Source organism: Falco naumanni, chromosome 10, assembly GCF_017639655.2.
Source record: "Falco naumanni isolate bFalNau1 chromosome 10, bFalNau1.pat, whole genome shotgun sequence".
NCBI lineage: Eukaryota > Metazoa > Chordata > Aves > Falconiformes > Falconidae > Falco > Falco naumanni.
In genome coordinates this window covers 1,829,267-1,843,347 of record NC_054063.1, presented here as the reverse complement: position 1 = coordinate 1,843,347, position 14,081 = coordinate 1,829,267, and the positions used below count along the sequence as shown (strand labels likewise).

The window sequence follows — 14,081 nt, the reverse complement described above, 5'->3', positions numbered from 1 at the left end:
GGACATTAATGACTCTCCTCCCTCTGGATGGAGGCACTTGTTGGTCTTCAGATGTCTTGGATACGTGACGGTACTTTTGCCCACCCTTTCATCACAGCTCCCACCCTTTGCCCAGTTTGGTGAGGGAGCCATGGGTGGGTATTGGGAAGTTGAGATGAGATGCCTTTCCCCAGGACAAGGTGCAGCCTGAGGTGAGGATACAGCCTGGAAGCAGGAGCTGTCAGATGATACTTGGGGGTTCCTTCTTATCCATTAGTCTACCCTGACCCCAGCTAGAGTAACCAGCCCGGCAGCATGAGGCAGGGATTGATGGTTGCTAAAACCGCCTGCGTTGCACAATGCGGTGCTACATCACAGCCTCAGGCCAGCTGCAGATGAGCTAATAAGTTTATATCGGGCAGAAGCTGTATTTCACTTCTTGAAAGCCGTGCCGCGCTGGTCAGCTGAGCAGCGTGGCGTAGGCACTGGGCTGTTCTCGCACAGCGCTGCTACTTTACAAATCAACCAGATGTGTTGCTTTGGGTGATGCTGAAATGCATCGCACAGAGGCCACTTGGTGAAAGAAGGTGGTGCCTCTATTACAGGTTGCTCCTCTCTGACATTAAACATGGGAGAGGTCTGAAGGTGTCCGCGGCTGCCCAGTGTCCATCTAATCCACCTAGCCAAAGCGAAGGCCACTCCATTTATTTTCAATGGACATTCAAAGTTCAAATTCCTTCAGCAGCTTTCCAGACCTCGGTGAGCAAAGGCTGGTGACGGGGTGATGTGATGCTCTGAGAAGGCCTTTTTTAGTCATTTCCTACAGCATCTGCCGGCGGTGGGACAACCTCCTGGCAGCAGTTCCCTACAGCTTATTCATCCCGGCAGGAGCCCTTTGTCCTGCTTCTTGGCCCTAAGGTGGAGAGGCATCCCAAAGAGATGGAGCCAAGCTCCTCGGGGCCAGCAGTTCTCCTCTTGTCCTGTAATGACCCTCCTGCGTGGGCTGGGAGTGTCTTATCTGCAGCCATTGTTTTGTCTTCCTGTCTCTTTCCCAACGGCTTTGCTGATAGAACCTAATATATAGATACGGTGCCTGGTGCTGGCTGCGGTAGCCACGCTGGCTCGCCATGCCGGACCAGCTGCACCCCTCCAGGGCTTGGCTGAGTCACTTGGCCTTGGTCCTGGTCTGTAAAACCCAGATGGTAGCTCAGCACGCCGCTCAGGTGTATCCCTCCGCGCTCGCACAGCACCCAGCGCAGCAGGGGCTCTGGTGTCCTTCAGCTGCGCTGGGCTGCCCGGTTAATGCTCACACCGCCCCTCTTTGCTTCCCTCCCCTGGCTTTTTTAAATCCAGCTTTTAAATGTTGCATTTGGTTCCTTCTCCCTCGGTCCCCTCATCCTTTGTCCTCGTGTGTATCACCCTTGGAGCAAAAGCACCTTCTCTTACAAGGCTTGTAAGCTCGTGTCTTCCCCTCCCTGGCCGGGGAAGAGAACTCCTGGGATATCAGGTTTATGGATGTACCCATGAGGTGCCCCGGAGGGAAGGTGCCTCCTCCATTCTGTGTGAGGGTGAAGGCAGCCGTGGGGTAGGTGAAGAGGGATGCTCCTTCTAGACCCAGCTTCCTTTCCCTCTCATTTTTGCCTCCTTGCATGTCACAGGAAGAAAGTCATCGCTGATCCCAAGCCAAGGACTTCAGACTTATTATGACATGGTGCTTGTTGACTCTTTGGACCCAGCCCACAATTATACATGTTCTTCGTGTTGTTCCTCTGAGCGCACGAGCCAGGCAAAAGCTCTGGGCCAAGACAGCCCCCGCCTACAGCACCCCTTCCCTGAACACCCGTGGTGTCACGCGTTGGCTTGGGAACGTCCCCTCCTGACCCACGGCCTGGGCAGAGGAAGGCTTGCTGGGGAGCATCATTGGGACTGGGCTCCTTCCCCTGCACCCTGAGCTCATCGCACAGACGAGATGCCCTGACAGCATGTTTCTGGCGCTTGTAATGAGCTGTTCTGGTGTGAAGGAGATAACGCGCTGCTTTTGGCTGCTAGACACCCTGTTTCCTTGGGATTGTCTCTGGCTGCCTGCTTTGGCCTCTCTGGCTGCTCAAACATGAGTGCTTGGCAGAATGAGCTGGACTGAGCTAACCGGGAGTTAGGGATGAAGGTGAGATGAGCAAACCCTATCCATCGGGCTTAATGTGGAAACCACACCATCGATGCAGCTGCCGTGCCAACCGGTGTGCCCCTTTCACTGAACTGGGGCTCCCAGGGGGCTGGACCAGTGCTGACATCTGCCAGGTTGGTTTCAAAGTGGGAGTTGCATGTGCATGGTGAAGAGAAGTTGGGGAGGCGTGACGATAGGGAGAGAGGTTTGGGGTGGCAAGGGGAAGGAGGCACTACTTCAAAGGCAAAACAAGGAGACCTTATCTAATCCATCGTCCTGGGGGGGCTGCTGGTGGAAGCACAGGGTCTCAGGCTGAGACAGGGCTGCTTAGTCCTTGCTGAAGAGGTGAGACTGTTCCTGCAAGACCATCTCCTCTGGGTGAGATCCCACCACTGACATGCAGGCATGGACCTCTGGAAACCATGCTGGCAGCTGATGGCACCTAGAAAGAACCGGCTCTGGAAGTGACTGTACGTCAGGGCTCACGCTGACAGTGCTCTGCATCCCAACAGTACTGGAGATTAAAATTGCTTGGGCTGCATTTCTTTGCTAGCAGGACTCGAGTCTGTTTGTTTCTTCTTTTCCTAGACCATGTGTTAGCCTCCAACTGATTTTGCAACTAGTCCTACATAGCAGAGTGGTTGTGTAATTAACGGGAACTGGTGCGGCCCTATCTCTCTGGGACTCCCGCCCTCCTTCCTGCAGCGATGGAGACAGACTTGCTGCCTCCCGACGAGTCACCTTCTCGGCTTCCCCTGCTGCTGGGAAGAGCTCTGGGAAGCTCTCCGGTGCTCTGCAGTGTGTTTCTGGGTGCTCCAGGCATCCCTGCTCCTGTAGTGGGGTGTGGTTTTGCTGCAGAGATTTATGGTGGTTCTCCTAGCTTAAACTGTGCCAAAAAATAACAGTTGAATTAATTCTTTGTTTTTCTTCCTGTGTCTGCTGTACTCCTACCCGCTTCCTGGTGGGACCGGGAGGTTCGTTTCTGTGAAAGAATACAAGCAGCTGTGGGACTGATGGTGACCTTACTGTTCTTGGATGCGTGGTATGACTCAGACCGATGCACCTGGGCTCGGCAGCGAGTGAGGGAGGCCAGGGGAGAGAAGGTGCCTCTGTTCTGCAGGGCGATGGTGTGGGTTTTCTCCTGCACTGCTCTTTCTTCCGTGGTCCCTCAGGCCCAGCCTCTGTGCTTTTGAATAGCGGGTTGAAATGCTCCCCACCCCACGGAGATGGGGACAGTGACTCTGTCCATGTGTCACTTAGTACACAGTTCCCTCCCCTCTTGCAAGCTGTGAGTTTAGAGTGTCCTGCTCTGCTCTCCTCCCCCGTGGTCCAGCAGGACCCTGCTGACGATGGAAGAAGGATGCGTTTTCTTGCCATATCTGATGTCTTTCTCCAAGATGAAATCCAGGAAGAAGGGCAGAAAACCTTCCCCAGAGGTCAAGCAGCACAGCCACCTTGTGCAGGCAGGAGGATTCTCCAGGCAGAGCTCAGTACCAGGAATTTCTCTTCCCGGAGCAATGCAGAGCTCAGCCTGCTGCCTGTTGCAGTGTAGGGACCCTTTTCCTCACTGCTTTCACTTCTGGTATTTCCAAATGATCTTAGCACCTTACACCATAAGAGCTAATGTCAAGACCTCTCTCTGGTCCTGGATTTCATCACCCGAGCGTGGTTTTTGTCAGCCATGAAGGCCCCCATCTCTGAGAGGCAGGCAGTCCTGCACTTGGGGTGGAAGGCTGCCAGGCGCTTGCAAGACGAGGAGCTCACACGCTGGCACGTTCCCGGAGACAACCCGGCTGTGGAGGCAAGGCGCTCTTGCTGGGGGAATCAACAGCTTTTCGCTCTGCCTGTTTCTCTGGAGGATCTCACCTCCAGTAGGTACTGGTGTGCCATCGCCTCTTTCCCTCCCCGCAGCCAGCAAGCTCCTGCCTTCTCCTGGTGACAGGGCTGCATTCCGCCTTGCCCCTCCTCAGCTCCTGCGGATCGCTCGGCATCTCTGCCTGAAATAAGAGTGCTGCTGTGATTTCATCTAGTCCCCAGTTGTTGCTGGCCCATGGCTGCCAGATATGTCTCTGCCTGCCAAGGCACCTCCTTCTTGCACCCTTGGCTGCCTTGGACCATGGGACTCACTGGCAGGTTTGGGCTGATTCTCTCAAAAAAGAAAACCCTATAGGTGCCTACTTCATCTCAGGTCTGTGGGCAATTGTGGTGAGGTCAATAGGAGTGTTCACATGCTTAAATCTAATTACTCCTGTAAGTACTTGCAGGGCTGGGACAGGCTCTTTTTCAGAGACGAAGACCTTTTGTGGTGGATCTCTTGCATCTTCTCACCAAATTTACATGGGAAAAAATGCAGTGTGACAGCATCTGAGCAGCCCACAGAGTGAGGCCATCATCAATGTCTCTGCTTAGTGGTTTCTGTTGTTCCTGATCGCTTAGGGGGTGCTTAGTAAAATAACTGAAGAAAAATAAAAAGCTGTTTTGAAATGAAGAGACAGTGGGAAGGAGGGAAGGCACTTCCTTCTGATCTGGCTTTAATGACCTTCCTTTTTATTAAGATTTCTGGCTGTATTTCATGGGCACTTCCCCATTTCAGCTTACCAGGCGGCAAGAAACACTTCTGCAGAAGTGATTGAAAAGAAACATTTAAATGAGATGAGAGGGACTGAAAGCAGGAGGAGGGTAAGGGGCTAAGCAGGCTGGTCCCATCATAACTGCTCCCGTCTCGGAGACAGCCAGAGGAATTGTCCCCCTTCCCGGGGGGGAGCATGGGCAGGCCATGCCATGAGCACCATGGTTTGCGGGTATAAGGGAGGGCTGGAATTTGCTAGGTACAAGTGCAGGCACCTGCCAGTTTGCTAGAGCAGAAGATGTCATCCCTAGAAAAGGCAGATGTGGAGCAGGAATGTGAGTTAGGAAAAATAGCCGCTTTTTTTTTTTTTTTTCCCAAGACTGCTCCCATGATGGGGTAGCATGAAGAGCAATTAGCTGAATGCATGGCAGACGGGCATTTCGCTTTAGCAGGTGGCAACGTTGTTAATCCTTCACCAAACACTCATGCATTTCTTTCATCTCCTGGAATATTAGTGTTTCATGGAGGCGAGCCAGATTTTTTTTCTTTTTTTTTTTTTTCGCTTTTGCTCAAGTTGACAGCTGGGGAAACTGAGGCACGGGAGAGTCGGTCACTCGAGGAGGTGAGGAGGAGGTGTGAGAGCAGAAGCAGGGTGCCTGCTGCTTTCCTGCCCGGGGCTGCAGCCCGGGGGCTCCCCCCCAGCCCAGCCGTTATCTCCATCCCAGGAGAAGGTTTCTCCCTCCCAGCACGAAGCCCCTCGGGCATCGGTGTCCGGTGGGTTCACCGGGGGCGCTGGGGACCCGCGGGGGCTGAGCCCTCGGCCCGGGGCTGCTGCCGTGAGCGGGGCAGGGGCGGCTCAGCGCCCTCGGAGCGCAAGTGCCCCCCGGGGCTCTGCTCGCGAGCGGCGCTGGGCGCTGGGGAAGGCAGTGGGAAAGGTGGAGCGGGGGAAAAAAAAAGGGAAGGGGAGGGGGGTGAATCAGGGGAGGAGAAGGGGCTGGAGAGGAGGAGGGAGGGCGAGGAGAGTTACAGCGAGGAGGGCGAGGGGCAGGGTGGGAGCGCCGGGCTTTGTGTGGCGGGACCCCCGCCGCGGCTCCCCCGTGACACTTCCACGGGGCGGAGGGGGAGGGGGAGAGGGAGGTGGAGGAGCCCAGCCGGGGGTGTGGAGCGGGGGGGGGCGAGCAGAAACAAAAGGAAACCAGCTGCAGAACTTCCTGAGGGCGGGGAGGGGGCGGCGGAGCGCGCAGCCGGGCGGGCGGGCAGCTGCCTGCGGCGCTGGGGAGGGGGCGGCAGCCGGGACCCTGCCCGCCGCTCGGCCGCGGCCACCATGACCAGCGCGGTTTTGAGGAGGAACTCCAGCAAGCAGGGCCTGCAGAACCTCATCAGGTGAGAGCCCACCTGCCGGGGGGGGCCGGCTCCGGCTGCGGGGGGGGGAGCCCGGGGGTCGCGGCGGGCAGGGGACGCGCTGCGCAGCGCCCGGCTCCGCGTCCCTTTGCATCAGCTCGGTTCCCTCCTCAGCCCCGTTCTCCGGCAGATGGAAGGAAAATAGATCCCCCCCCGCCCCCCCCAGCTCCCCCTCCCCAGCGGCAGGATGAGAAAAGCAGATGGAACTTGCTGATGGCTTTTCCAGCAGCACGCACCGCTGGGGGAGCTGGGCACAACCGCACCGTGACACTCACCTGAGCCGGCGGGGGGCCCGGCCCCCCCCCTCGCTCTGCCACGGCTCACTGTGCCTTTTTGTGTCCCCTGAGCGCCGAAGGCTTCTGCTTAGAAAAAGGATTATTTATCCATTCGTGTATTTATTTATTTAATTATTTATTCGGGGGGGAAGCGTGCGCTGTGCACGCCGCGATGTGCGTTTTCAATTCAGAGATCTGCGAAGGGCCGGATCCTTCCCGGGCTGCGAGCTGCCCTCGCTCCTTCGGTTTAATCCATCCCCACAGGGCTCCGACCCTTTCTTTCGGAGTACAATTCCCAGGGCAGGGAGGCGGATGGTTCGGTTGGGTTGGTTCCCCTTGTCAGCCGGGGACAGCCACATTGTCTGCTGGCCCTGGGGTTCGCTTCCATGTGGTCACTCGGCTTTTCCCTGGGGCTGGAGATGCTGCTCTCCTTGGGAAAACCCGGCTGGTGGCTCCAACTGGGCAGCAGAGAGGCACTCCTCGCCTCTTTCTCTTCCGTGGGAGCAGCTGGGTGGGTGAGGGATGGCATTAAGGAGTGACGGACCCGCATCCTGCGTCTTGGGCACCTCTGGGCTCCCTCGTGCTTGCCGGTGCCTGCTGGTCTCCCGCTGGGAGGTGGAAGATGCCAGCATGGGGGTTGTTTGGGCAGCCCTTTTCCAGTTACTTTGGGATTTCCCTAGCTGGTAACGCAGCCTCTAAACCTCACCTCTGACATGAGATTCTTGCCTTGGAAGTGAAACTGGCTCCTACAGCCACCCAGTCCCTCCCACCATCTCCCAGGGCCCATTCCAGACCCAGGGGTGCCAGCAGAAAAGCTCCTGCTGGTGACACGGGCCCCTGGGATGGCAGGCGAGCAGGAGGAGCTGGCTCCGCTCTGTTCATCTCTGGTTTGGCCCGTCACGCATCTTCCCTGGTCTCAGCCTGGAGGGGCTGGGGTCTCAGTTACACATCCCTGCTTGGGAGCAGGGCTCAGGCAGGGGCTCACGAGGGGTAAGGAAACCTCCACGTGGGTGTGCAGCGCCCAGGGGTGGGCTCCGACCTGGGGCCAGCTGGTACCGAGGAGGGCCAAGCAAGTGAACTGGGGTGGGAATCACCTGCTCGCAGCCAGGCGGCAACTTATTTTGCGGGGTGGCAGGTCGGGGGGAGCAGGGGGAAGCACATGTGCCTCATACACAGAAAAGGGGTGTCCAACGAGCTGTCCTTGGCACAGCCCAAGCCAGGGGTGTTTTCCTGCCCTTAATGGTGTCTCCAAGTTCTTCCTGCTGTGGATAAGGGACTTTTGGTGTCCCAGAGACTCACAGGGGCTTTTACCCGAGGAACTCTAAGATGACATTTGTCCCGACTGAGGTTATTACGCTGAAGCCGGCTGAGGTCTGGCTATGTGGTTGTGTTTCCCAGTCCTGCTTACAGACAAGGAGGGAGGTGGAGTGTGAAGATGCGTGAGGGATTTCATCCATGGTTTGCACCCAAAAAGCCCACTAATGCTCGCAGGGGTCAATAGAGTAGGCACGATCTGCTCCAGGCACAGCACAGCCTGTTTTGCAGTTGTGTTTTCTCCTGGGGCCATTTCCCTCCTAAGCCTGGCCGTGGGGCTGGCTCTGCAAGCCCTGCCACCTCGGCTGTGGGAACAAGCTCCTTCAGTCAGGGGATGGCTCGAGGCTCCTGGCTTGAGGATACGTTGCTGGCAAGATTGCCGTGCTCTGTCTTTTGTCTGTCCCAAGGTGACCGCAGGCAGAGCGGTTACACTGCGTAGGTCCTAGGCTCTTCTGATGTGCCCAAGTGCATCGGTGACCTGGAGCACAAGAGTGAAAATGGCTGCTCAGAGCCAAATTTGTGAGCACCAGGGATTTCGGTGTGATGCCAGGATTTACCTGGCCGCTCCTGCTGCAGAGCGTCAGCAGGGGAAGACAGGGAATTACCTTCTCTGAGCATCACTTAGCCAAGGGAGCTGCTTGCTGGGCTGTTCTGCAGCTGCATTAAGGGACCCTGAGCTGGAACCAACCTAAAAGTATTCTGGATTTGGTTTGAAGAGCTGAGTCCCAACACTCAAGCATCCAGCCTTGTGCTTGAGAGAAACCCCCCAGCATTTCAGAGTGGCCCAGGCCCACGTGTGGCGGAGTGCCTGGCAGCCATCGCCTGAGCATCGCTCCCGGGAGCCAGATTTACGTGCAACGGCTTTTCCACTGGCCCTGCTGATGGGTTTAGCACAGGCGGTGCTTCGCGGTGGGTTGCTGTGCTTGAGAGCGGTGGGCCATGTCGGAGGCTCTGCCTGCTGAAGCGCTGAGTCAGCGCTCTGGGAAACATCCTTCACCTTTTCCCAGCCTGGAGGTGGGCTGGAAAAATGAGCCCTCCTTGTTCCTCGCTGCCTTTGCAGAAGGTGCGGGCAGGAGCGTGCCGCTTACGTCGGACAGGCTGGAGGCTGAGAAGAGCCCAGGGTCATACCTTGCGGCTGCAGAGCACGAGTGGCTGGGCCAGGCATGGGGAAAGATGGGCAGCTGTGGTTTATCTGCCTCCCCTGCTTCGCCCTGCGTGCCCGGGCACTCCCCTCCTCAGCACAGTCTGCCGGGATGTCCCTGGGGAAGGATCTCTCCCTTTGTGGCAGGTTAACAGCGGTGATCCCTCACACGCCCACAAGACTTTGTATTTTTAAAGTCCTCTCCAAACATGAGCCCCTTTATCTTGCTATTGCGGTCTATTTTTCCTTATCCTTCTAATGGATTCCTATAAATAAGATAGGGATCCAGCGCCTGTCATGTCGATTCATTCAGTTCGTTATCTGCTCCTGCTGGAATTTTACTCTAGCCGTATTTATCAAGCCTCCAGTGTTTCACAAAAGAATATGGCTGTTTAATTAACCTACAAATCAGCCTCTCTGTAAATCAGCTGTGCCGCTCCTCGAAACTGGATTATCAGGCCTCTTGGTCGCTGCTGCTCCCGCTAAGTGCTGCGGTGCCTTGCTGCCGTCGCAGCCCCATAGCTGGGCTGGGTGTGGGTGCACACCGTGGGGTGAAGCGTGCATGCAGATGGGTGCGCGTTAGAAGCGCTGCTGCTCTCCTCTTGGCCGCTTTGGTTTTTATCCAGCATGTGGGGGAATCTCGGGTGTCATTAGGAAGCGAGCTGTGAGCTGTTCTTGAGGGGAAAGGACAGTTTTCTCTCACGCTGCTCGTATGCTTCCCAGCACAACAGGGGAGCTGGCCCAGAACAGGGGCTCCAAAGCACAGTGCTGCACGGGCAACACGTACGCCAGCGCCTGTGATTGCGTGTCTTTGCAACACCATAGATGCTGGAGTACAAATAATGCTGCGGGGAAGGGGGACTGAATCTCGAGGATGAAAAAGCTCAGGGGAAGTAAACGAGTCGGAAAATTAGATCGGGTGATAAACCTAATTATTTCCTTTGTAGGATGGGACTTTTGCTTCTTTATCTTCTGTGGAGTCATTAACATGGGAAGTCAAGCCATGAGATCTGAAATCATGCTTGCGCATCCCTGCGTTTTGGCCCGCCATACGTGATGAGACGCTTTCCGCCTCCAGCCGATGCCAGCACTTGCGGTCCTGGTGCCCACAAAGTGGCTGCATGGCCCCTTCTTTCTCCTCGCAACGTGCTGCTGCGTTGTCGAGCAATGCCCTGGTGATGCTTGGAGTACTCCAGCATTAGGGGTAGCTTTAAAATTCCCTGAACTCCTTGAATTTTGGTATATATCAGGAGTGCAGTATTGAGTTTGATGGGGATCCGGGGCTCTGCCCACCTCTGCGGGATGCCTTCCTTCCCGCCTGCCTGCATGCGATGTTTTCCTGGAGCTTGCCAGGATGTGTCTCAGCAGGGAAGATGCTACTCCAGTATTTCTGTCCTGACCTCCCGAGCGCTGAGCTGGGAACGAGGAGCTTGAAGCGCTTGGGAGGGCTGGATGGTGCTTTGAAGGGGGAGTACATTTTTTTTGGAAGGTGGTTGATGCCAGGACATGGTCTGGGCACGGTTTGTTGCCTGGTAGGTGGCTGCTGTCTCTGGGGGCTGTTGCAGCACCCCTTTACTGCACCTCCCTGGGTCGTGGGTGGGCACAGGGAGTGAGGAAAGCTCGCCATGAAGAAGTGGGGCAGCTCTTTAGGGGGAGACGGGGAAAATGAACGTGCAGGAACAAGCTAGTAGCAGAGCTGCTGTGTGGGGAGAGGAAGGAGGGATGCTGGCATGGGGCACAGGGCCTTGGTTGGTGTAATTCATACTTTGCAACGCTGCCTCAACCTTTCACAAGGAGCCTGTGGTCCCTGCAGTGCTTACCCACCACGGCCTTCCTGAATCCACCCTGTTTTGATGTTTTTATTAGTGGCTGGTTTTTTTATTCCTCTGCATCCCATCACCAGGGCAGGGCAGAGCTGATGGGCACCTTTGTGGATGGTGGGTGGGAAGGGAGCGGTGCCCAGTCGCTGCTGGCGGGGAGCAGTGGCTGGGGGACGGATTGACCCTGGTGGGATATGCCCAGGGGCTTGCCACATCCCAGTGTGGCTTCTGTGGCACCAGCTGCCTGCAGAGCAATGTCACTGTGTTTTGCAAGCGAGGAGGGACCAGGGGCCTTGCAGCCCAGCTGAGCTGTGGGGCGAGGTGAGGGTAAGGGGCCAAGCCAGTGTGTGGCGGGTGCCCCCTCCCTGGGTGCCTTGTGGGATGCCCACCCTCTGCTTTCCCTCCAAGGAGGGCAGCTCATCCTTCTCTCCCCAGTTGCAGCAGCTCATCCATCCCCTCTGAGTGCCCTGTGGATCCATTCCCAGATTTTCCCAGCCCTGGGGCTTGTTTCCTCCGAAGCACTCCACCTACCATCGCCTTTTCCCAGAAGTCAGCTGATGGGTTTTGTCTGCTTTTAGCCTTGCTTGTCTCAGACTTCTACCTGCTCTCAAACAACTGGATATTTGGCACTTAAACTTGAGCCCATGGAAATTTTGAGGAGCTGTAACGAGCCTCTGAGCCCCCCGGGGCTGCAGCCACAGGTTACCCGCATCCTCTGGCGGGGTGGAGCAGGACCACCACATGTATCTGAGCGCGGTTCAGCTGGAAAGGGCACTGGATGGGGAAGCTGAGGTCTGAGGCTTTGCAGCTGGGATGGTGTGTGAGAACAAATTTTCAGCTTCCAGACTCCTCTTTTAATTTTTTTTTCCTTCTCCCGCCATTTGTATGACTTAACTCTTTCGATGGAGGACACTAAAACGCAGCAGCAGCAGCACCACCCCTCAGCTCTGCGGTGGGCAGGGAGGCAGAGGGCATCCGGGGCTGCCAAGTGCCTCCTTCCCATGGCACGAGGCTGGGGTGGCCGTGCCCTTAAGCCACAGGAGTTGCAATCAGTATTTGGGGGCAAAGACTGTTTTTTCTCACGAGGGCATGCTGCCTTAGCGCAGCGGGGACTGAGGGCTTGCTGCTGACTCTGGTTCCTCTTGCAGCACAGCTCATCAGCGATGGCCGTAAGCGAAGAGAGCCTCGGCTCTCCCAGGGAGCAGAGCAGCATGTTCTCACGGCCTCCCTGCTGCCTTATGCCACTGCTTGGGTAGCAAACCCCCTCCTGCTGCCGGGGCTGCCGGGGTTGGGGGCACCACGTTGCCCTAAGGGCTGTAGAGCTAGTAGTGCTGTAAAAGGCAACGCGCCTGATATGAATCTCACTCTTAATCCCTGCTTGAAGCAGGGGTAAGGCTGTTGCTTGGCGCCCTAGGCTCCGACTTGTTTTCTAGTGTGAGTGTATCAAGGGTTGCTGGCTGGCTGTAGCCAAGGCAGGGAGGCTATGGAGGCACGCATCTCTCAGAAAGGTGAAAAGTAAAATACAAAAGTTGGGTAATGCAGTCCAAAACCTCTCGGACAAGTCTGTTTTCTCCTCGGACGTGCTTCTTCCTTGCAAAAACAGAGCCCAGACTTCCTGCTTTTTAGAAAAAACCTCCGATTTCTTGAACCTTAGGGCTGAGATGGAGAGACCGTGAGAAAGGGCTGTGGTTCGAGGTTCTGTGCAGCACTGATTTCTCACACCTACTGAATACTGTGGAGCACTGGGAGGGCTCGAACTCCAGCTCTTTCTTCCCCCCACCCCCCCAAATTCCTGACCGGTGATGTTATTACATTACCACACCAGCCTATCTGTGCGCTAAGGACCCACGGTCCTGGGGGCGCAATCCATCATCTGGTGAGGGATTCTTTGGGATTCTGTCTGCCATGATTAAAACCAATAATAATAAAAAGAAGCAGTCGTTCCCATCGGCTGCCTCGTGCCTCTGCGAGTGGGCTGTGCGTCACTCCCGGCATCTGGAGGTGTGGACTATCCCCTGTGCCTTTCTGGAGCCGCTGTCAGATGAGGCTGGGGATGAAGGACCAGCCCTGCCCGTATCCCTCCTCGGAGGCCGGCTCCTGCCATTCACCACCAGCTTTCTCAAATGTCTCTCGTTTCGCTTGTGGAAGCAGTAAATTACCAGCTTGGGGCTTTCCCGGCACGTCACGCCACAGTGACAGGTCAATTTTTGCAGGGAATTTGAGGAAGGCTAAACGAGACAGAGTTTTATACCTGGCACGTGTGGATGCACGGTTGCACATCTGCACATCTTTCTTTGGGCAGAAATGGGATGTGCTTTTATGGAGAAAACCCAAGGTTCATTTAAAAAAAGAAGAGTTGCTCTTATTTTCGAGGGGGGATAGGTCTCTGCAGTGCTGCGTGTGGGTTTTCTTCCATTTCAGCTTGATGAAAGTTTGGGCCGTATCGTATTCTGTCCAGACGCCTCGGCATGCCCTTATCGCGCCAGGCGTGATGCCTTTGACACCCCCACTCGGGGGGCTGGCAGGGGCTGCGGCCGGCCGTGGTGGGAAGCAGCTCTGTCCTGTTGGCATCTTGCAGGCGAGCCGTGATTTGTAGGAGAAATGGGGAGACGTGGCTGAGACTGCCCAGCTACTGGTGGGGTGGGGAAGCTTGGTATGAGAAAAAGGCTGAGGGTGAAGCATATACGTGCATTTTTTTTTTTTAGCTTGCCCCCCCGCTCTGCCCCCCTTCTTGCTCAGACTCCAGCCTGGACTCTGAAGGGAGCAGTGCAGCTGAGGAATTACATGAATGTATGGGAGGGAGAGGCTTGTGCAATGTCTCTGGCTGCCTTTGACTGACAAGCTTGTCTTTCAGAGCTACGATAACCATCTCCCCCGAGACCAGGCTGAAATAAACTCCAGGCTGTGACATAAAAATTTGTGATTTTATTTCTTTTCCCAGTCTCCCTGTGTCATACTGCTCTCCATGCCCCCTTCCTTATCCAATAGGATGATTACCCAGCTGTAGTCTTTGCTATCAAGCCACATTACTCCTAAGCCAGAGAAACCTGTCCATCAAGAAGCGTAACTGTTGCTTGCTGTCCGAGCCGGTGGTGACCAGAGATGCTTTGCCAGCCCGTGTACCCTGGTGTCAGGGAGCGCAGCTGTGGTTGCTGGTGCTCAGCAGCAGCCTCTTGTCAGGGCATTAATCAGAGGGCTGGGATGCTACTGCGTCCTTTGTGGTGACCTTGGACAAGCCCTTGAGCTCAGGGACAGGTTTCTGAAGGTGTCCTGATAGGTGGAGGTAAACCTGGGTCTTAGAGGGGTCTTTGGAAAGGACTGAGATGCTGAACCCTGATGCCTGGCACTGGTGCCCGTGGTGTGAGGCGTCCCCTGGGACACTGCTTTGAGCCAGGACGTACGTGATTTGCGGGGATGG

General features: G+C 56.1%; 1 protein-coding gene across 2 annotated transcripts in view; it reads left to right on the top strand.

Moving 5' to 3' along the window:
* The window catches only part of LSP1 (lymphocyte specific protein 1), a 50,981-nt gene that overhangs the window by 6,706 nt on the left and 30,194 nt on the right, over window positions 1–14,081 (top strand). Inside the window, exon 1 of one of the 2 annotated variants that reach the window (XM_040608870.1) lies at window positions 5,933–6,095. The exons of the other annotated variant lie outside the window; for it this stretch is intronic. Within the exon in view, the coding sequence (XP_040464804.1) occupies window positions 6,037–6,095 (59 nt within the window). The 5' untranslated portion in view covers window positions 5,933–6,036. Of the gene's footprint in view, window positions 1–5,932; window positions 6,096–14,081 lie in introns of those variants that run through there. 2 annotated transcript variants of the gene reach the window in all.